This window comes from Anguilla rostrata, chromosome 5 (genome assembly GCF_018555375.3).
Source record: "Anguilla rostrata isolate EN2019 chromosome 5, ASM1855537v3, whole genome shotgun sequence".
NCBI classification, from domain to species: Eukaryota; Metazoa; Chordata; class Actinopteri; order Anguilliformes; family Anguillidae; genus Anguilla; species Anguilla rostrata.
In genome coordinates this window covers 22549672-22572701 of record NC_057937.1, presented here as the reverse complement: position 1 = coordinate 22572701, position 23030 = coordinate 22549672, and the positions used below count along the sequence as shown (strand labels likewise).

At 38.9% G+C, this 23030-nt stretch overlaps 1 protein-coding gene across 1 annotated transcript in view; it reads left to right on the top strand.

Moving 5' to 3' along the window:
* LOC135254980 (WD repeat-containing protein 93-like) overlaps positions 1-23030 on the top strand; it is a 78703-nt gene that overhangs the window by 8782 nt on the left and 46891 nt on the right. The window contains exons 5-6 of the mRNA XM_064335634.1: positions 5886-5946; positions 6777-6933. Coding sequence (XP_064191704.1) covers positions 5886-5946; positions 6777-6933 — 218 coding nt within the window. The remainder of the gene's footprint in view (positions 1-5885; positions 5947-6776; positions 6934-23030) is intronic.

The following is a 23030-nucleotide window of genomic DNA, read 5'->3' as shown; positions in this document are numbered from 1 at the left end:
TAAAGGCTCACAAAAACATCCCCTTCTACTATGTGGGATCAAAACAGGATGATACAAAATAAAACAAACAATAAATAAAGTGAGCAGGAAAACGTGGAAATTGAGTATAATACAGAACTAGGACTCAAACTAGGATATTGCAGTATAGGCTATTCTTCCATTTCTTTGGATACAACAGTTAGGCTATACTTCTATTTATTTGCACCGAGCCAGTTGCTTAAACAGACAAGCCTGTTTACATTGTCAGACGACAGGGCAGCTCCCTTCTTCTGCACGATATGTCCAGACAATGAAAAACTGCGTTCACGCTGTTTTACTCGGGAAAACATGGATTCCCCCCGACCTATAATTCCGAGTTCTACGACTGTTCAGTTGCTTTTTTCACAAGTTGGACCTCGTTTTTCACTAGTTCCGAGTTGTCTTGAACGCAGCATAAGGGTCGTCAGGCAAATGTTCATCATAACAGAACGTGCGTTAACGTGCGTTAAAAAAATTAGTGGTGTTAAAACGCATTTGCGTTAACGCGTTATTATTGCGTTAACTTTGACAGCCCTAGTAATAAACATAATATTAACAAAACAAAAATGAAATAATTTGAGTTAAACAAGTAATAATCATTACAAATTCATACATGTATTAGTTCATACCAACAAAATTGAGCAGATTTTATAATCACGTGTTACTTTTTCCAGTATTTTTCTGCATAAAATGATAATTCACCTACCCAAAAAAAGAAGATTTTTTGGCTTGTATAATTTTTTCAAATTACTAGTGGTCACAAAATGTCATTACCACTCCCGGGCAAAATATTTTGAATAGGGGAGAACTGGCATAATTGTAATAGTTTTCAGTTTTACTGAAATACTGAGAAATTAATGCGATCAAAAGCTGTGAAATTTCACCACAAAGAGCATACACTTGCCTACTATAATAAGTCACATTAAGTTTGAGGTGATCACAATCACGGTTCATGTATAATTTCAACAAATGTTAACATAGTCCATTTTCCATCTGCAAAGTATACTGTATGACCAGAAGTATCTGGACACCCCGTGGTCTGGGGCTGTTTTTCATGGTTTGGGCTAGGTTCCTTAGTTCCAGTGAAGGCAAATCTTAATGCTACCGTATACAATCACTTTCTAAACAATTCTGTCCTTCCCAAACAGTTTGGCGAAAGCCCTTTCTCCTCTTTCAGCATAGCAATGCCCCGCACACACAGCAAGGTCCATATCAAAATGGTTTTGTTCAGAACAGTGTGGAAAAACTTGCAGACCTGCCAACCTGCACGCATTTTGTCTACCAACCACGCAATTCTTGGTCAAAATACGCAGGTACGAAATGCCAGGTGAAACTACGCAAAAAAAAAAAATTATTGTAATTTAAAGTAATAATCTCAAAAATTTTCATTAAAATATTTTAAGTCACTATCTATCGCTGCATTGGGTAACACAATGGTGATTGAGCCTATTTTTATATTAATTTATACTATTATTATTATCATAATTCATGATTAAAAAACTTGGTGTCTGTGGCGACATTCCCAGGAAAAAATCACAAGCGGCGCACAGTTAGTGACGTGTTTTTCATCACCCATCAGTGGTTGGTCCGCCAGAGAGGGTAGGCGGAACTAACGCAGCAGGCTCGCTCTTCAACTCACTTGTGTGTGAGCGGTGTACTCTTTTTTCCAGTGTCTGCATGCGTTACTATAACAGAGAAAGGGGGGGTTGGGGGAGTTATGGAACCCTAAAAAGTTTTTGTGTAACATGAGAGATCATATTATTTGTTGATGTAGATTTCGTATTACATTTAATGACAATGTAACTTTACTAAATTACATAGCTATTTGCACAGCTAAGGCTAGCTACCGGACCATGTCAAGAAAGACAACATTAGTTTAGACAACGTTGCACACAGTATCCATCTCTCATATCAGGTAATGTTGCGTTAGCTAGCTAGCTAATGTAATGAACACAATCTAATGTCGGCTAACAATTAGAAAAAAACGCTAGCTAACGCTACCGACCGGTACTGACCTCGCAAACCGTCTCTCGAATGAAATGCTACCTTGTTGCAACGTTGCAGTGTAGCTAACTTAAGGCCAGTTCAGATGAATGATTCGCAATGAGACTGGGTGCAACTTGCAAAATTCCAAGACGTCTGATTGTAAACGTTCTAAAACTGCACTTGGCGATTTGACAAGGACGGTCTTTTAAAACCTCAGGGCAGGCAACGGCTCTGCTACTAGCCAGTTCACACGCTGCAATTTTCTCTGCAACATTCTAAAACCGTTTCGCCTCGTTGCGAATCATTTATCTGAACTGGCCTTAATGTTACCGTATTTACATTTCCACCGAGTTCATCAATATATTATAATGATCGGAATAAAGCCGGGGTATGTGGAGCAGAGCCGGGTCTGATTTCTGAAGACGTCATGCAGGAGAAAACTAAATAAAAGAATACGGCAGTATGGATTAGCATTGTTATTATTTTATTACGCTTCCTCATATGTTCCTTCGGCCTTTATGCCCTTTTTGATGAAATCTCCTTTGTTTTTGTTTTATTCTTCTTGTTCTGATTGCTAATTTAGCACCCAGCTCAGCTTTATTCTCGAACAGTTTAGCTAGCAAAACCAGAAACACCAGGGGTAACATTTTGCAGGGCAGTTGTTTCAAAAATACCACACAACAATCATTCACGAAAACTGCTTATTGTGCACGAGATACATAATTGCACGAGCCACAGCAAATCCCGCAAATTCTTCTCTGCAGTGTAAAGATGTTCATACCGGGCAAAAGGTGGATAAAGAATGTAAGAATTATGACTAGAAGAGAGTGCTATTGTCAGATGAGACCAAAATTGAACGTTTTGGCCATACACACCATCAACATGTTTGGCGGCAAAAGAGGAATGCATACAGGAGAAGCACCTCATACCTACTGTCAAATATGGAGGTGGGTCATTGATATTTTGGGGATGTTTTGCTGGCAGTGGTCCCGGGGCACTATTTTAGATCAATGGCACAATGAATTCAACAAAGTACCAGTAAATTCTGGCAGAAAATTTGGTTGTCTCTGCTAAGAAGCTAGAACTTGGTCATAGGTAGATTGCCCAGCAGGACAATGACTCCAAGCATACATCAAAATCTAAACAGAAATTCTTAAGTGAAATCAACATCCATGTTTTCCAATGGCCATCTCAGTCTCCAGACTTAAATTCCATCAAAAACCTGTGGTCTGAACTGAAGAGGGGGGGGTCCATAAGTGCAAACCCAAAGATATCAATGATTCTGAAAAGTTCTACATGGAGCAATGGTCAAAGATCTCTCCAAATGTGTTCTCTAACCTTTTCACAAATTATAGGAAAAGACTCATGGCTGTCATCTTTGCCAGGGGTGTTTTCACAAAGTATTAAACCAGGGGTCCCAATAATTTGGTTGATTCCAATGAATCATTAATCAAGCACTCTAGTTTACACATGTTGGAAAAATAAGCTAATGTCAAATATTTTTTAGTTTAGCATTTTTTGTGAATATTTATCAAGGGTGCCAATAATTCTGGAGCCCACTGTATATTTACCGTCATTGTTTTGTTATACCAGCGTGTTTTCGCGCGTTTGTAGAGAAACTCAAATACTATCAATAAAAATGGTTTGGCTATTTCTCAGCATAATGACAGATTCAAAGACTAAACAAACTCACCCTATATTGTCTTCAAATGGATCCATGCCAAAGAAAAGTAATTATTCATCCTCTGAAAAAGCTTTTACTAACAAACTTTTAGTAGAATGCACTCTGGCATTGTCTTCCATTGCTTCCCCAACGCGAAACTTTGGGCGTGTTTTGTTGACATAGTTAAAGCACCATAGATTCACCTGAATGACTAAAGATACATGCCACTCAAAGTTCAGACCCTCCCCTCACTGATAAAAACTAGACCCGACAGTGTCGGATTACTTGCGTCGCCATGGATGTCTCCTAGCCGCTTGCCTTTACTATGTCGTAATACGTAGATGGCCCAGCGCATATGTAGAGCTGCAGTGCCGCAACTAATAAAAAAGTCAAAATGGCGGGCAAACAATATGGCGGACGTAGGTGGTCCCAATAGCAAAGTTGTAGAGCACATTCAGATGCATAGGTCGATGACGTTTTGTGTTGATCTGACTTATGGTGTGGAAGTTATGGCCTTTTAAGCATGACCCTTTGTTATAGTGCCACCATCTGGCCAACATAGGTGATTTGTAGTGCCTGAGTAGTGGGGGGGCATAGGAACCCACCTACCAAATTTGGTTGGTCTAGGACTTATGGTTGGTGAGCCTCAGACACTTTTAGCGGAGAAAAATAAGAATAATCCTAACAGAAACAGTATGGTTCCAGCAGCTTCGCTGCTTGGACCCCTAATAACGGCAGACAGCCAGCTTACCTCGAGTTTATTCAGCACCAATTTAGGTGATGGGTAAGTGAAGTAAGCTTGAAGTTCAATAGCTTTTCCACTCCGGACTGTCAATCACACTGCATTCAGACCGGTCTATGGTTCGGACCACTGAACTCTATGGTTTTGGCTCCAAATGGACGACATGGTGGCACCCGCAAACCTTACTTCCTAGGCTTCAGAACGTTTTTTCCAGATCCATGGAGAGTCATTCGGTGACATCACGGTCGCTTTGTCCATATTTTTATACAGTCTATGGTTTTTAATCTAGATTTAAATTTTGAGACTGTGTCTGACTCCCTTATAAATTTTGGAAGCATGTTCCACAGTAGTGTGGGTCCGTAGGAGAAAGCTCTACCACCTTTTAGGTTTTTAGAAATTCTTGGGACTACCAAGTAGCCTTCGTCTTGAGAATGGAGTGACCTTGTGGGCTTATAAGGTAGTAGCAGGTTAGTTATGTACACTGGTGCATGTCCATGCAGAGCTTTAAGGGTCTGGAGCAAATTCTTGAAATCTATCCTATGCTTAATGGGTAGCCAGTGAAGCAACGCTAGCACTGGTGTAATGTGCTCACACTTCTTAGTTTTGGTCAAGATACAAGTTGCTGTATTCTGCACAAGCTGGAGACTCATTAACGAGTTATTTGGGCAGCCGGATAGGAGGGCATTACAGTAACCTAGACGTGTGGATATATTTCTCTGCGTACCCCACTGACAGGAAATTGCTGATTTTAGCTATGTTGCGTTACTGAAAGAAAGAAATTCTGGATATGTTTTTTATATGCGTGTCAAAGGTTAAATCAGGATGAGTGGTAACCATACCTGTCAACCCTCCCGTTTTTCCCCGGGATTCTCCCGTATTTTACCCTTCTCTCCCTCTGTCCTCCCGTTTAAATATTTTCCCGTAAATCTCCCGTATTTTTAACCTTTCTTATAAAAAAAAAGGTTGGCGGTGACGGTAGGCATAACCGCCGGGCCTATTTGATGTGTTTACTACATTCCCCTCCGGTAAAGCAGGTGGCAGTATGTAGAACATTAGCTGTAACATCTAGTGATGAGAAGTCATTCAATCAAACGGCACCCGCCAATAAAACAAGAAGAAGAAGAACGGCAGCGCGAGGATTCAAGGATGGATGAACGTGAGAGGGATGAAGTACCTGCCAAAAAGGCTAAAAGTTTGTGCAAGTCTCTCACCAAATAGGAGGAGGCTTACCCCTACTTAATGAAGAGCAACGTCGGTCAAAGTCATGCTTTTTGTAAAATATGCCACACCGATTTTAGTGTGTCACACAGCAGAGGCATCACTAGGGGGGTTGGGGTATTCAGTATTCAGTATTCAAATGCATACTATGTGAATTCTCAAAAACCCTTTTAACTGGAAACAATCAAGAGTTGTGTTCAATGAAATAAATTTAAGATGTATGTTCAACTGGGTGTTTATCTCTATTTCTTTGGTTAGAACCATAGACCATGGGACTCTCCCTTCCACAGTCTGGTCTGGTCACGTTCAGCAGAAGCTGGTGAGCCCCATTTTCATGCTGTAAATTTTATTTATGATTTGTATTTACATGATATTTAAAGTACTTTATATACAAAATAATACAAAGAGAAAATAAGAGTTGAGATGACAATAAATAAACAACATCTAGCTTATCTATCTTATCGATTCCCGGGTGGGACACTGCCGTTGTACCCTTGAGCAAGGTACTTAACCGAAATTGCTTCAGTATATATCCAGCTGTATAAATGGATACAATGTAAAAAAGTTGTGTAAGTCGCTCTGGATAAGAGCGTCTGCTAAATGCCTGTAATGTAATGTAATGTAATTATCACAGTATGGTTACTGAAATAAAACACTTATGACCTGAATAAGTCAAGTAATGAAAAAAGTGCTTTTTTCTTAATTGTAAAGTTTTTTTAAAAGCCAAATGCATGAAAGAGATTAATTAGGTTAGGTTGAGTTAGGTTTGCACAACCAATTTCAGCTTTAAAATACATAAATTTGCTTGGGTTTAGTAATATAATATTAAGTTATCTATACTGCTAAAAAGCAAGCATTGTAATTTTCTTTGAAATGTGTGAGTTTTCTGGAGCCAGGCACACAAGTGTAACATCACTGTTCAGTGCATGATGCTTGAGACTTGTGCTCTATGTTTGTCTAACGCCTTCACACTGTAGTCATCAACCAGAAAATACCCAGGTCCATTGCAATGCCACAGGTGACATTTGTGTTAATAAATAAGTGCTCTAGTGACCTTTATAATCCATGGACAATCCCATTTGTTTGATTCCACTGGATTTGACCAGCTGGACGGGGTGTTTTCTAATAGGTGTTTTATTCTTTTGTCAGGTCCTTTTCATGTACAGGAATGGAGAAATCACACTCCAGGACATAAATAATGAGACTGATGTGTGCAATTTGGCCCTGCCTCCATCACACTGCATAGCGCCTCTGTGGAGCCCTGTGTGTGAGCTGGACTCCACACAACAAACTCTGTTTGTCCGAGGTACGCTTAATGCACACCCATGTCACTGCTGGAAAACACTTTCCTACATGCATTGTGTCTAGATTTATGTGTTTATTTAACAACTCAAAAACATACTGTCAGATATGTAGTGCTTAGGTTATGGCCTTAGAGAGGGAAACAGTGAATTTGATACAATATTATATTGTTTCTAATAATGTGGCCTGGCCTACCCATCACAAGTATCAAAGCAAATGTGATTGGGGCTATTTAAAATCCACTGACACCCTAATCTAGGGTGACAATCCATGGGTCTCACCTCCTGCAGTTTGTCTCAGAAGAGACAAACCAGAAGACACAGGACACCATATCGGGGGTCGGAGACCCTCCATGCCTACATGCCTAACATTTACCTTTACTTTAAGTTTGAATGCAATCTCTAGTTTGGCCAGTCCTTGTCATAAATGAGTCTGACCCCCTTCCCTTCTCTCCTACACCTTAACTCGGCATCACCCAATCAGGGCAAACATCCTGTGGCCACAGAAAAAATGTTGTGTAGTGTTGCTGTTGGTTTCGGAGCCTTGAAGAAGAAGAGTTTTTTCTCTTTTTCTTTTGGTGCTGGTTTCCTTTCATCTTGTGGTGCTTAAACAGGAAGAGGGTGATACTGGCAAGGTCTGAATTTATCCATCTCTCTCTCTCTTTTCTGGTATTTCTAGATTAATTGTTTAATGTTTGGTATAATGTCTTCTGTTTTGTAATTTGGAAGTAGTGTGCCTGCATTCAGTAAAGAATGTATGATTTCAATTGACTGCTTCATATTGAATTCAATTATTTAATCTCGTGATGTAGTGCTTGTTTTGACTTGTTGGTTGATTTCACCAGTTTACTGACTGACCTATCAACGAATTCACCGATGTAATTGATAATTCTCATTTTAAACATTATTATTCAATGAAATCACATAAAATGTATTTTATATGTAGGTTAAATGAGGGATTCTAAGACGCAATATTGCTTGCGTTCAGTGTTGAGAGTGCTGAACAACGGCATTAACTGTTGGAATCGCTGGATTCAGAAAATAAACATATTTTTAATTAATCCTTGCTGGTCCCACAATATACTACTTACATAATTTTTTTAATGTTTGGGTATACAGCTGATGAGTGCTCAGTTCTAACGTTATTCGAATGAAGTGCGGCCTTCAATGCTGTTGACTATGACATTTTAAATTACTGTCTTGGAAATTGCATGGAAGTCTAAGATAGGGCTCTTAATTTTTAGGGGTCCAAGCAGCGAAGCTGGTGGAACTCTATTGTATCTGTCAGGATTATTATTATTAGGGGTCCAAGCAGCGAAGCTGGTGGAACCCTATTGTATCTGTTAGGATTATTATTATTATTATTATTATTATTCTCCGTTAAAAGTGTCTGAGGCTCAGCAACCATAAGTCCTAGAGCAACCAAATTTGGTATGTGGGTTCCTATGGCCCCTCACTACTCAGGCACTACAAATCACTTATGTTGGCTAGATGGTGGCGCTATAACAAAGGGTCATGCGTAAAAGGCCATAACTCCCACACCATGAGTCAGATCAACACAAAACTTCATCGACCTGTGCATCTGAATGTGTTCTACAACATTGCTATTGGGACCACCTATGTCCGCGATATTGTTTGCCTGCCATTTTGACTTTTTAGTTGCGGCATGGAAGGTTTCTCAGCTAAAAGTGTCTGAGGCTTAGCAATCATAAGTCCTAGACCAACCAAATTTGGTAAGTGGGTTTCTATGGCCTCCCACTACTCAGGCACTACAAATCAGGGGCGATATAGCTCAGGAGGTAAGAGTGGTTGTCTGGCAGTCGTAGGGTTGCCTGTTCGATCCCCCGCCCTGGGCGTGTCAAAGTGTCCCTGAGCAAGACACCTAACCCCTAATTGCTCCCAACGAGCTGATTGGTACCTTGCATGGAAGACTTTCACCGTTGGTGTGTGAGTGTGTGTGTGAATGGGTGAATGAGAGGCATCAATTGTAAAGCGCTTTGGATAAAAGCGCTATATAAATGCAGTCCATTTACCAAATCACCTATGTCGGCCAGATGGTGGCGCTATAACAAAGGGTCATGCTAAAAAGGCCATAACTCCCACACCATAAGTAAGATCAACACAAAACCTCATCGACCTATGCATCTGAATGTGCTCTACAACTTTGCTATTGGGACCACCTATGTTGTTCGCCCGCCATTTGACTTTTTTATTAGTTGCGGCGCGGAAGCACTGCAGCTCTACATCTAAGTGTTACGACATGCCATCTAAGTGCCTTTACGGCAAACAGCTAGGAGACATCCATGGCGACGCAACTAAGTAATCCAACATCGTCTGGTCTAGTTTTTATCAGTGAGGGGAGGGTCTGAACTTCATAATGGACAATATTATCTATCTGGGCATTCATAAAAATATTCTTTCACCACTCAAAAATCATATTCCATCATAGCAACAAGATAAACCCAACAATAGCCCTAAGATATGCCAATATAGCAGTGAAAACGCTGCTCACTGAATAACGAAATAAACAAGACGAGTTTTAAACAATGATACCATGTCATTCTACAGTCAGTATCTGGGACTAAATATTGAATAAATATACAACCTTACCATTGGTTTTACACATAGAGATGTCCCTTTTGATACTGAGTGGTCATATATTACACAAATATACGTGCATTTGTGAAGCCTGGGTACCTTCCAAAATAGCTGTGCGTAATACCACACCTCTTGTTTACGGCGTTGTCGCCCTTTTTAGTACAGTCTGGCTTGATTGACAATTTATTTATTCAGTAGGTTAGAGTATAAGCTTTCTAACGGTGTAGAACATGTTTGATTTTGCTTTTGGAATAGCATTTTATAGGTCAGCGTAACCAAAAAATTTTCTTATCATCGCATTCACTTACGTATTCACTCTGTGGTAGCAGTAAAAGACGTCCAATGACGCCTAATGCACCTAATGAAACGTTGTCTATGATTTTTCGTAATTTCTTGGAAAATACTATTATTATTGAGGACTTCTGGGCATAGCTAAGCCATATGTTTTCTGATTGACCTATCTGACATAGTTTTCTGGAGCAAAACATAAGCGGATAGGACTGTATCATTGATTTACTGTCTCTGGCTCTATCTACTGAACACGGATAAAATTTCATCATTGCTATTTAAGTATTACTGCTCAAAATATTTCGGTTATATACGTTATTTTTTAAATTGAGTGTCTTTAACCCTCTGGGGTCTAAGGGTAAAATGAGGCACACTGGTGATTGTGCGATGCTCTGACATTTGTGTAAATTTCATCAACTTTATATACAGTGATTCCAAAGTGTTTCATATCTTTGTTTTCAGCACAGACTCAGCTACAATAATATGGCTGCAGTAAGTAGGTCATAATCATGTGTGGATTGTAAACTGCTCTAACATCACACAAACTGTAAACAGTAGTTTTGAACATGCACAGGAATGTTGTAATAAAACACACTAAACAATTGTGACTAAGACTTTTGTTCACTGAAATGTGTTCATCAAGGTCTTGGGTATCAAAAGATGACAAAATATTTTAGCAAATCCAATGAGAAATATAAAATACATTGCTAAAAGTTAGTGTGGTGACAACTATTTTTCAACACCAGGTGAGAATGGGAGGGCAAATGGCCTTTCTGTAATGAATATGCATTGGGTAGGACGACCTTCCAGCTAAGTAGGCTATTCACACCTGGCCGCATGCCTCCCCACCACTAAGACAAAGACTCAGTGAGCCATTTAGAAGACAGAAACAAAGACATCTTTTGATTTTCAGAACATTTATTGAAGCAAATGGAAGATGAGATGAGACTGGTCTTGCAACGCTTGCGTGGCCTCTTAGCTAGTGGTGAACTAGGCTGTGTTTCCTGATCAGCATCTCTGTAAATATGATAAAAACAAAATTGTTAGGAAATGTGACATCAAATCAAACTTTATTTATATAGCACATTTCTTTCAACAGGTGAAAATTAAATGTACAAAAAAGGGGCAAACCACTAACTAATGAAAACAAAACTTAGGAAATGTGACATGGTTACATCATATACAAACAAAGAACCAAACAAACACAACCAGACGCAGAGAGGTAGCCTATAATTTTGAGAAGCAATGGTTAGAATCATTCGTAGTGTGGGAATTTACAAGCGCGCATATTAGTGAATATTCCTACAAACACACAGAGAATGTAATACAGCACACATTTACAAATAATGCAAGCTATCAACGAAACAACATTAGCTAAAATAAATAAACATTGATATTCCAGCTCAACTACACGCAACTCATCAATAACAATGCCTTAATCTGAAGTAGAATAGGTCTGTTTAGCTAAGTGGTTATTATATTGCTATTTCCCGAATTTACTTACAGTATGCTAATATCGATTGTGCGAGGACATCAGTTTTAGAATCTTAGCCACGCCACGGGCTATTTATTACCAATATGATCGAAAAACATGCAGTCTACCTGATACTTCTAACACAACCAGACGCAGAGAGCCTAGCCTATAATTTTGAGATGCAACAGTTCGAATCAATCGTTGTGTGGGAACTTACAAACGCACATATTGCTGGATATTCCTACAAACACAGAGATACGTTGCAATACAGTACACATATTTACCAATATGATCATAAGAAATATACTTACGCATGAAGTTGATCCTCAGCTGGATCAGTTCGCTGTTCGAAATGACACCGCTCTTCATCAGCGTCGGCTTCCGGACGGACCATTTTCCAAAATTAAACGAAATATTCACCTCAAAAGAAGTGAATTAGGCGACACTTTGACATTCTATCCCGCTTTCGCAGACTTGGCATTTCTCACATGGATCTCGCATCGCCCCTCCTTTAGTCTCCTTCTATGGAGAGTAATTATAATGTTGTTAACATGTGAATGCGATTTGGGCGGACTTCCTGCTGAGCGAAATTCACATAGTAATGAGTAAAGTCTAACAAAGCATACATGGTCTAATTAATCAAATTTAAAACTTTTAAAACAATTCATATTATTTGCCAATGGGCGCATTGGAAAGTCGCGATTCTAAGGTTTCTGTCAATGTTTTTGTTGCGTCTGTATGATAACAGCACGTGAAGTTAATCATCCAAATAGAAACGAAAGTTAATTTCATCTTGTCGAGCTCCGCCGGCGGAGCTCTCGACCCCAGAGGGTTAAATAGGTCAGTGGTATTATATAATTTGGATATTTCACACTAATGTAAGCGTTAGTTAGTAGTGTAATAGTTTTTGTGATGCGTGCAACAGTAATGACGAGAGTGTTGGAACATTGCTAAAATGTGGTGGACGGTTGAAAATTGTTTTCATATCGTCCCATCCCCATACAAGAAAACATACGAGAGTACAGAGTAGAGAAATAAATAAAAGAGTTAGTTATTACACATTTAGATACTGTACAGCATTGTGTGACAATGTTTTTGCATTATTTTTAAATCTGATGTCAATGTTTCATCTTAAACCTTCATAAGGGGCTCATTTATATGCCTTACAATGGACAAAAAGCATTATATTCCTTTTTGGAGAGATTCTGGATATGTTTCTGGACTTCTAGCTATTTTAGACCACGGTACTGACAGAAAGCTTGTAATTACCACTTGAAAATGATGCAACAGTGCGTTTCTTGAGTAAAAACAGTTGATTATCTTTGCCAGGCGAGAGCCTGGAGGGGATTATGCGTTTGGTCGCGTGTGTGCGTGTTTGTGTATCTGTCTGCAGCTAATCTCACATACTACTACTACCAAGGACCTGAATTCTCGAATATTTTGCAAATTGGTCAACAACAGGTATTTTATTTGAATTAATTTCCATCATTGTCCATTGAAATACATTGAGTGCTAACTTCTCACTCCTCCTAACCGGCCGGTAGGGGCCGCAAGTGATCAACAACTGCTTCCGTTTGGAATGGAAGACCAGCGATGTAAAATGTCAATTTCAACTTTAAAATACCAACAAAATAATCCGCCAACTAACGAGGTATGTTAATGTTAATCTGAGGCAATTATTTTGTTGGCATTTTTACGTTGAAATTGATAATTTACATGGCTGGTCTTTTGGAATTGTTCCTGTCCAGATTTGAAATGAAAGTGCCAGACTATAATGTCGACATTAGCTCTGTCTAACACATCGTGGCTGATATGAATGAAATTGGCTAACATGTCACCACATTTAGGGTTACTTCACTGAATCAGCGTTTTTGAGATTTTCAGTGGCACATGGTAAATTTTATCACAATAAAATGTTTCATTTCAGTCGATATCGATAATTATTAATAATTTTTAATGGCCTTTTAAAAATAATTTTACTTTTAGTAGCTGGGTTTACATGGAGCCTAATATTCTATTTAAAATTGGTTTAAAAGCCCAAGCAGAATGAAAATGCTCCATATAAACACCTCAATCAGAATTATCAGGCCCAAACCGATTGAAATTTCAATCGGTTGCAGAGGGGTAGTTTAAACCTTTTCATAAACCGATCAAATAAAAAATTGTACCATGTTAACGATGAAACTGATTATTTTCTGGCTGCGTTCTTTCTGCGCATGCCCACCGTCTTGGCGTAAATGCGTGGTGACATACGTTTCTCACCACTGATCAAACACGTGATGTAGGGGTGGGCAATATGACAATATTAGATTGTGAACAATTAAAATGTCTCCACGATCTGCCTTTCCAGAGAGATTGGGAGTATCTGACAACGCTCATATAAGGTATCCAACATTGTTTTCTCAGCCAAACTTAAAATCCATTTTTTCAGTACTTTCTGGATTTTTTTTCTGTGTCCGCAAATAAGTCAGAGGTGGTGCAGGGAGCTCTTTTGGTTGCTAAGGGAACGTGTATCGACCACCCCATATAAATGAATGGAACTTGACATAAATTTTCTAGCATACTGTAGAAGTGTCCTACCTTCCGTATTTGAGATTAATATGAGAAAGGGTGGTCGCTATCAGCACGTCTAGGAATCCGTACATATTCACAGTTGTAAGCCAAGTCGCTGGACGTAAAAGGCAGTATAAGTTGAATATAATTAACAACATACCTTTATTAACACTTATTTCTATAAACAACAAATGTTAAACATTTCCAAACTTTTTGAAACAAATAAAATATTTATTTTTACAGTGCTAAACATTCATGTTTTAAGTTCCCTAAACATTCTTAGATATTAAGTAGGAAATGAAACAATAGGCCTATAGCATATTTTAGTAGTGACAGTGTTAATAAATGAAACGAAATAAAACTGATCGAAATTGCCTGTTAGGAGAGCTGAAAATGTGCTTTTAATTAGCGACAGTCAAATTAAATCAAATGAATTTATTTTGGTCAAACCGACGGTCTTTTCATTTACAAAAAGGCAGCATAAGTAGAACAGGATGAACCCTTTATTAACATTTATTTCTTTAATCAGAACAAATATTTAACATTTCCAGATGTTTTGGAACAAATCAAATAAGTAAAATGTTTATTTTTACAATGCTAAACAATAATAAAACAGACCGGCATTGTCTCTCTTTCCGACTGTGACGGTTGAATTAATTTGGTTACGGCTGTTGGTCAGAGCTTTTCATTTGTCATTGTCCCGCTTATATTTCACCCCTCGGGCAAAATTCTTGGGCCACACTCAACTGCTCCTGGCCAGATGTAGATGGTGTAGCAGTTTCGGATGTAAGTCCAAGTTGAGCAGATAAGCTTGGGTGGTGCGTTCTGGGGTGATTTCTCAGATTTGTTGTGCTAGATTGTTTTACGGGTATTTCTGTATTGCAAATTCGGCAAATTGGTTTATTTGAATCGTCTGGTTCTCCGTCTTCATTCGGTTTAAATCCAAAATGGGTCCAAATTGGCAATGTAACGTTGGTTTTGCCAACAAGCTCCATCTTGATTTTACCTCAAGTCTCTGTTCTTGTCAGCGAAATTGTGAGACAGGTCACGTGCGTTCACGGGATGAGATGATTTCATTCCATCAATCAGAGCGCTGTAAGTTGCTGCAACTCTCAGAAATGTTAGGAACTTCGGTTTATTCAAACCACGTGAAATCTTTATTGATAAGACTATATTACGCAACATTATTCGCCTATATTAACGTAATTACAACAGTAATACTAATATATTATTATTATTATTATTATTGTTATTATTATTATTATTATTACATAGGGTGGATTCAGCAAATGTAGGACACTTTTTGGTAAATTCAGTAGGAGACTATCATTTTTTTTTTACTTGCACCAGTGATGTTTCTATGTATTGTTTTATGTCTTATTAACATCTATGTGTGGAAACTTTTTTGAAATGTGTTTTTGTATAGAAGATAAACACCCTATTCAGGTGAAGTGGGACAGCACATATAGTGAAGTGGGACAGTCATTTCAAGCTTAACCCATTAATGTCCTTAGTGGAAGTTTTGAAATTCCTTTGGTACACTTGTCAAGCTAGTTGAGCTGATCGCAAATCTGTTAAATTTTTTTCAAATTGGCCAATGTATAAGGCAGTATTGCGTGTTTTTCTTAACATACTATTTTTAGTATTTAGTAGGGTTTCAAGTTTTTTGATTATCCATGAAATAATCTCGAGAGACATAAGTTAGGAGTCTCAGATCTTTATCATTTTTGGTACACAGAGAGTCCAGATTCTTACTGTTAAAGTGCAAAAACAAATATGATAATATATTACTTATTCATTGTATAGCCAGGAAAATATACAGGCATGCACATACTTCACAACCATGTATATAGAATTCCTATGGGATTTGTAACATTAGTGATTTCTTTCCATTTTAAATAAGTTCTTTTTCACTGAAAATGTGTTGCTCTCTCTCTCCCTCTCTCTCTCTCTCACACACACACACACACACACACACACACACTAACTCCGATGCAATCTGAACTAAAATCACATAAAGGCAAGGAATTCTGAACAGTTCATCATTTGTCTCTTCTCTACCACTGGCCTTACATGCAACTGTGTTCTATCACTGGGTGGCACAGTTTCCTGAAATGAGCAAAAAATATCAATAAGATTTATGATTTTATCATACTTTTTGTGTAAAAATTTTTACTTGTTATTATAAAAACAGTAAGATGTGAAGTACTGACAGACACCAAATAATCATCAGTGTGGTTTAAACTAGCACGTAAGTATATAAAACTGGTAAATTGTATGTTTATTACACCAGTACTGATTAAAACATTGACCCACTTCACCTGAAAAACACTGTCCCACTTTACCTAACATGTTCAGCAGAAGTGGGACCGTGCAAAACCCCCCCCCTTAATCATAAAAACTCAAGACAATATGACAAAAAAACATTTGTATTTGACCAGTGTTTTATACACTATATTGCAGATCAAAAGAGGACGCTTTTGACTCATTTTTATTAACCTAGTAACCTTATCATTCCTAAGTGTCATTTCACATGCCGATCCACTTACAGTTCACTCGCAATGATCAGTCTTAGTTTGACGGCTGACCTCGCCCACTGTAAAGATGGCAGTCCAATAAAAACAATTGTTGAACGACGGTAACTATTGTAGCAACAATCCAAGAATGTTTGTTTTGATCGGCTGTTGATTCTTACATGGCAGAGTAATGCAAAGCTTAAGTGTCCCACTTCTGTTGATGTCCCACATTTGCTGAATCCACCCTAGTCTACTGCAAAAAGATGATTAAAAACAATGCTTCCTTTGCAATGTTGCCCAACCCCCTCCCAGATTAGCGGAGGAGCATCTTCAAAGACAGCGCACTTCACAGACAGTCCGCGATTTAAAGATTGTTGCAGAGAAGTATTGTCGGCTTTGTTTTAGAGGGATCATGTAGTGTTTAAGCATACATTTAATTATTTATGTATATTTATAGGAAAGGTAGATTATTTTGGCAACAACTTTATGAAAAAGTATATATTTTAGAAGAACATGAACAAATGGCGATTATTATGGATTTTTTGTGTGTGTATCGATGACCGTCTATCGCATAATTATGTAATAACCGGCCCAGCCCTAATGGTTTGATCTAAATTCATTTTCAGAATATAGCGTGGTATTTCTCGATATAATTGTGCCGCCCTGTTAACACATTTCTACGGTTGCGGGTCAGGCACTCGGTAAGAAGAAATTTTAGGATAGCACTTCCAATATTGCTTGTGTCGAAACTTGAAAGTGCTGCGACGGAAACAGCAATAGATTTACCCAGTAGCCACATCTGTCCAAAATGTAAACAAGTCAGGCAGTTTTCACGGTCGGGAAAAATTTATAACAGCGTACTCAAAGGTGGAAGCGGCTAAGGTGATAAAATAAGTTTGTTGTATTGGTTTTCCTGCACAGTTTACACACAGCGGTGTTCTGATATGTTGCTTATGACATTGATCGCTGTTATTTTTGACGCATTTCAGGATTCACTGTTTAAAAACTGTTTTTTATGCTGCTGTACCCTGCCTTGTCAAACTTTAATGAATGAAACTATGAAACTATATCGGTCAGACTTTAAAAAACCAAAAAACTGCCATACTGGCGAGCAGACCTTTTTTATCAACAATTTCCTCACTGTCTGCCCTCATTTTCTCACACCACACTGTTTCTGTTGTTGTGTCACATGTCGATGGTGCAACCGAACAATACACCTGTTGAATGAACACGCTCCGTTATCAAGGGATATGATAGGCTGTTTATGAGCCAGGGTGGGAGCACGCTTGGGGTTTGTTCATGCAACCGAACTTTGCATATTTGTTATGTGCTTTCCTGGCAGTTAATTTAATTCAGTCAATTTTTTATTGAATTAATTGTTTCACAGCAAAGAAAAAACAAAAAACCCTTCAACCTCCCCCCCCCCCCAAATCCCGCATACATGGGATATTATAAATGAAACATATTGGGTCTAGCATTGGGTGCCAGGTCTAGCATCATTGACCCTGGCCGATGATATCTCCAGGTATACAATGTCCAAAAAAGACTGCAACCAGTGTTTGACAGATAATTGGTGAGGAGGGAGCCAATGCTGAACAATGATTTTTTTTTAGCAGCAGACATCCCAGCTAACCAGAGATTACATTCTTTTCCAGAGAGCATACATCTTGTTACATAATTTAAAAGTAATAGGACAGGATCCAAAGGTAGAGGTTTGCTGATAATAAAGGAAGTGATATCAATTATCTGAGCCCAAAATCTCTGCAACTCAGGACAATCTCATAAGACATGCATCAAAGTACCAATTGTTCCTGGAGTATTGTTCCTGGATGTTAAACCCATAAGATGTCTTTTCCATGGAGTCATGTAGGTTCTATGGCAGATTTTGAAATGAATGAATTGGTGACTGGGGTTCTTTGATACACCAGGGATACTTTTCCATACCATGTCCCAATTTATTGTCCCACCCCTTTGCTCTAGGTCTTTTTCCCATAATGTTGAGCCAGGGAAGAGCAGAGTGGAATTTGTCATTAGCTGTGTATAAATGTACGAGGATTTGCCTTTTGGTTCTGCCCCCACAATCCAATCTACTACCGGGTGGCAAATCAGATCTGTGCCCCAGTGTACTTTATATGCCTTCAGTGCAGATCTCAGTCTCAAGTAAAAGAAAATAGAGTTTTTTAGGATCCCGTAGCGAGACACTAGGTCCTGGAACTCAAGAATAGAATCATGACCAGCAATATCCTCAAGTATACCCTTTTGTGCCCATGCGTTTAAAGTGAATGATCTGCCGCCTGTTAAGAGATTTAAATTGTTCCAAATGGGTGAATGTTTATATGAACTTTTTTTAAGACCCAGAAATCTTTCCACAGCCACAAATGTTTGTAGAACATATGTTATTAGGACACCACAAGGTAGAGCACATTTTCTTTGACTAAGACCTGAAAACAGAAAATCTTGTAACCTGATTGGCTGAATTATATTTAGTTCTATTTCTTTCCATGGTGGACCTATGTCGGGGCTTAACCAATGTTTTAATGTACGTAACACAAAGGCCCAGTGATATAATTTGAAGTTGGGGCAATCCCAATCACCTTGAATTTTTTTGCGCTGCAAAGTAGACCGTTTTATACAGGGGCGCTTGCCTTTCCAGACAAATTTCTTTAACAGGGAGTCAAGCCTTGACCAGTAGTTTATCGAGGGAGGTAGTGGCAACATAGAACTAATAAAATTGATGCGGGGAAGAATATTCATTTTAATACAGGCAATCCGAGCAGGAACTGATGATGGTAGTGGCACCCATCTGTTTATGTCACACTGTACTTTATTGATATTTTTTGCGTAGTTGTTTTTCACAATTAAGGTTATAGATGGGTATATGTCAATGTCTAAATAGGTCACTTCTCGAACGCCTGGAATGCAATGTGGGATGTTAATTCTTTTTGCCTTTGCATTAAGTAGCATCAGAGCTGATTTGGATTGGTTAATTTTAAACTCTGATTGTGAACCAAAGTCCTTAATAATTTTGAGTAGAGGAAGAGACTTAGAGTTTGGAAGAGACTGTTGTAGGTCAGACAGGTATAACAGCGCGTCGTCTGCATACAATGAAATAGAGTGGCTGGAGGACCCGATTTTTATTGGGGAGACCAGTGTGCTTTGACGAATCTGCTGAGCTAATGGTTCTATTGATAGGTCAAAAAGCAAAGGGGAAAGAGGGCAGCCCTGTCTGGATCCGCGAGAGATACTAAAAAGCTCTGAGAACAATCCACCTGTAGAAACTCTTGCTGAAGGATTGGCATACAAGACTTGAATCATATTTATGAATTTATCACCAAAATTGAATTTTTTTAGAACACACCACAAGTACTGCCACTCTAAACGGTCAAAAGCCTTTTCCGCATTTAAAAATAAGAGACCGTGAGGCTATTTTCTCAGCTTCAGCAATGACATGCAACAATCGGCGGATGTTGTCTGAAGCCTGGCAGCCTTTTATAAAACCTGATTGATAATGATTAATTAAGCTGCCAACAACTTGCTACAAACGCAGAGCAATAGTACAAGCATATATTTTAATGTCGGAATTAATTAAGGAAATGGGACGATAGCCTGTACATTCTTGGAGGTCTTTACCAGATTTGGGGAGTACTGTGATTAATGCAGTATTAAGGTACCGATGGAAATGACCCTTTGCGATAGCAGCGTTAATAGTAGACAACCAAACAGGACCTACAATTTCCCAAAGAGCTAAATATAGTTAGGCCGGTATGCCATCAATCCCAGGGGAGCGCCCCTTATTGGTGAGTTTCAAAGTTTGGTGTAATTCCTCTAAAGAGATTGGGGAATCAAGTTGCAAGGAAACCTCCTGAGAGAGAGTGGGGAGGTCCAGGTCCTGCAAGAAGTCCTGACAGGGGCCGTTTGAGGAGATCTGTTTCTCAGAGACATATAATTTTGAAAAGTAGACTTTGAAAGCCTCATTGATCTCAGCTGTTTTGAAGAGGCATCCTTTCTTTGGACAGTTAATTGAAGGAATGTGGAAACTGTTCTCCTGGCGTTTTAACGTCAAAGCGAGAAGCCAGCTGGGACAACTCCCTTCTGAGTAATATTTATGTTTGGTGATGTGCATTAAATATTCAACACGCTGTCTTAACAGATTATTCAATTCACTTCTTGCTATGTTCAGTTTAAATTAAATTAAATTAAAATCTCTTTTGAATAATTTGACTTCAGAATTTTCTCCAGTTTAAGACAATTGTGCTCTAATTGGGATATTGTCTGTAGTTTCTTCTTTTTAAAATGGGAAGGAAACCAAATTGTATTATCACGTATAAAACCTTTAATAGCAGCCCAAATAAAAGCCGAATCTGTAACTGAATCTTTATTAATATTAATAAATTCATGAAGTTTTGTTTTAAGCTGTGGAAGAAATTCTTCATTATGGAGAAGTGAGGTGTTGAATCTCCACCTAGAGGGCCTGCCCTGAATAGCAGTTAAATTAAAAGAGACTATAATGGCATTATGATCTGACAGGGATCTTGGGAGAAAATGAATATCCTTCACCGATGGACTTAACTCAGGGGATAAAAGAATATAATCAATCCTAGAAAACATTTTGTGGTTTGGAGAGAAGTAAGTGTAATCCCAAGCAGTAGGGTTCTGTGCTCGCCATATATCTTTCAAATTCAAATCTTTAGAAAACCGTCATAGTGCTTTTGAGGATAAGGCTTGAGTATTTGTGATAGACTGGTTTGACCTGTCCAATCTGCTGTCATAAAAAGTGTTCATGTCGGCTCCCACAACCAAAGAAAACTCATTCAGCAACAATAATTCCTTAGTTAGCCAGGGGAAGAATTGAGGGTCAAATATAGTATGTGCATAAATATTACCTAATGGCATCTTTTTGCCCTGTACAGAGGCACAACAAAAACATAGTCTACCGGTGTGATCAGAGCTAATTGTCTCTATGGAAAGAGTTATGTTGCACTTAACCAATATCGCTACACCTTTTGTTTTCGAGCCATCGCTGGATTCGGAGATTAATTTATAACGGCTGTTTTGTAATCTAGTAACATCATTTGTGCATAGATGCGTTTCTTGTAGCAACGCTTCCTATGTAAGAGTTCCAGGACCTGGGCTCGCTTGTATTGTGAGTTCAGCCCTCTAGTATTGAGGGATAACTATGATATTAGCCATTGTCAATGTGTCCCGAACATTTTAAAGTAATCTTTAGCGGTTTTATCCAAAAATGTAGCAGATGGAGATACATCGAAAAACACACACCTATCGTGTAAGAATATTTGAATTGCAAAAGTAAACAAAACAGGGATCCCATGTATGCAACCATGCGCTGCTGCGCCCCCTCCCACCTCCTCTCCCAGTATTCCCCAGTTTCTAACATCTGTGACGAACGCGAAGCGATGTTCATCATTCGCTGCTAAACACCCACACGCCCTTATAAAATCGCATATAGACATAAAGTGATCCTTAAAAACAAATGCAACACACAGCAACATCATAAAGAATATTAGCCATGTACCCATAGGCTATTCCTAGCTATTCTTAACGTTACATGTTACTTGATGCGAATCCTGACCAAGCAACTTCAAGAGTTAGCCTACATAGCACAGTAGAGACAGCTGTGGTTGGTTAAACATGCTAACAGAACATTACTTACTATAAAGAAACATCAACCCCTAACATGAATTCTTTGTTTCATTCATTTCTGTCCTTTAATCAAGCTCTATACATTTAAAACAAAAATATTTCCATACTAAATTAAATGAAACTTTTGCATTACCAGACATCTGCTTCGGGATGTTCCTATCGCCGATTAACTCGGTTACAATACCTCTTTTAATGTCTCTGCAGGCTGGCTATGGGCCCGTTTAGCCCATTTATCCGAATTAAGTCAAAGGGTTCTTCTCGCTGTTGATGCCGTCTACGACGTTTCTAAACCAGCCAAAAAATCAACCACTTTTTCCGGGGAGCCAAAAGAGAGCTTTTCTCCTTTGTGTGAGACTTTCAAAATTGCAGGATAAATGAGAAAAGAGTCCATGCCCTTCTGACAGAGTTTGGATCTGACCTCCTTAAAGGCATTCCTTCGCTGCGCAGTGCCAGGGCTGTAGTCTGCATAGAACTATAGCCGACGGCTGTCCGCAAGGGTTGGATGTGCCTTACGAGCTTGTCCATGTATGGCCTGGCGGTCAGTGTAGCGCAGCAGTCTAAACACCATTGAACGAGGTCTGGTCGATTTGGAGTCGCTTGGGTAGATGCGGTGCGCTCTATCGTTTTCAATGGGCGCAGAGGTGCAAGGCCTGGAATCCACCGTGGCAACATTTTTTGCAAAAAGCCTATGGGATCGTCACCTTCAAGCCCCCGGTGGTAAGTTGACCAGTCTAACGTTGTTCCTTCTGGACCGATCTTCCATGTCGCTAATTTTCTTTTCGAGTTTTTTCGATTTGCGTGAGGCATTAGTTAGTGTCCTTTTTTGTTTGACACAAATTACCTTGGGGCGACATAGCTCAGGAGGTAAGAGTGGTTGTCTGGCAGTCAGAGGGTTGCCGATTTGATCCCCCACCCTGGGCATGTCGAGTTTTTTCTATTTGCGTGAGGCATTAGTTAGTGTCATTTTTTGTTTGACACAAATTACCTTGGGGCGACATAGCTCAGGAGGTAA